The sequence below is a fragment of the Rutidosis leptorrhynchoides genome, chromosome 4, assembly GCF_046630445.1.
Source record: "Rutidosis leptorrhynchoides isolate AG116_Rl617_1_P2 chromosome 4, CSIRO_AGI_Rlap_v1, whole genome shotgun sequence".
Taxonomy (NCBI): Eukaryota; Viridiplantae; Streptophyta; class Magnoliopsida; order Asterales; family Asteraceae; genus Rutidosis; species Rutidosis leptorrhynchoides.
Window position 1 is genome coordinate 348,015,271 of NC_092336.1, and position 1,081 is coordinate 348,016,351.

Here is a 1,081-nt window from a genome sequence, read left to right on the forward strand (position 1 = left end):
AGACAATAGATCAATTATATGGTTATTAGGACTCCTATAAATAGTTGAAACCATAATTGTATGAAATAGTGGTGTGGGATAGAGTCCAGACCTTGTATAAGCTTCATTCATTCGAAAGCTATCTAGTTGTAATCTGTATCAACCGGTTATATATTCCCCCAAAGGATAACCATGATTCTTTGAGATTTTATCAATAAAAGAATATCGTTGAAACTTACGTATGACTCTGATTTAATTGCTTGTTAATTATTTTCCTAAATCGATTAATTTACTTAATTCATAAAAAGAATTGTATTCACCTCCCTCTACAAAGTTCCTGTTGTTAAATCGGGACCAACAACTGGTATCAGAGCTTTAGTCTTAATAATTCATTATCTTGGATCTAAATACTCAAATGGATGCTTACAATAACCCAGCTTATCTCAAAAACGGTTCTACCAATAGACCACCCAAGTTTGATGAAGATGAATATGAAACTTGAAGAGATAGGTTCATGTTTCACCTTGAGTTAATTGACCTACTAATGCCCGGAATCGCAAATAATGGCCCATATGTTCCCATTACCACCATTGAAGTTAGACCTGCAACTAAAGATTCTCCTGTTACTGAAGCAAGAGAGGTTGATCTTCCCCCATCTAGATGGGAGGATGAAGACAAACTTCGTGTTGGACTTGAACCTAAAATCAAAACTATGATAGCTATAACTTTACCTAATCATATGTTTAAATTGATTAAGAGGAAAACATCTTCTAAAGCTATTTTGGACTATCTTGACGTCACTTATGGTGGGAAAGATGAGGTCAGGCAAAACAAAATCATTTCTTTAAAAAGGGAATGTGAGCTCTTCTTTGGTTACAAGAATGAGACTTTGAAAAAAACCTTTGTCAGGTTCAACTCTCTGGTAGCTAACCTGGATAACTTGAAAGTCAAATACACAGACTTTGAACAGGTCAATAGATTCACTGACTCATTACCTACCAAGTTGAAACCTGTCACTAATCCTCTAAGGACAACGCAGACTTTAAAGAATTATGACATGTCATCTATATATGGTACTCGTTGGAACCATGAGAAGGCATAA

General features: G+C 35.1%; 1 protein-coding gene across 1 annotated transcript; it reads left to right on the forward strand.

The window, feature by feature from the left end:
* Nucleotides 1–523: 523 nt before the first annotated feature.
* LOC139841745 (uncharacterized) lies at nt 524–1,081 on the forward strand. Its single transcript, XM_071831951.1, has one exon. It carries the CDS (start codon nt 524–526, stop codon nt 1,079–1,081), a length of 558 nt encoding a protein of 185 aa, XP_071688052.1.

Coding starts and splice junctions, on each gene's coding strand:
- LOC139841745 (XM_071831951.1), top strand. CDS start 524: ATGCCCGGAATCGCAAATAATGGCCCATATGTTCCCATTACCACCATT.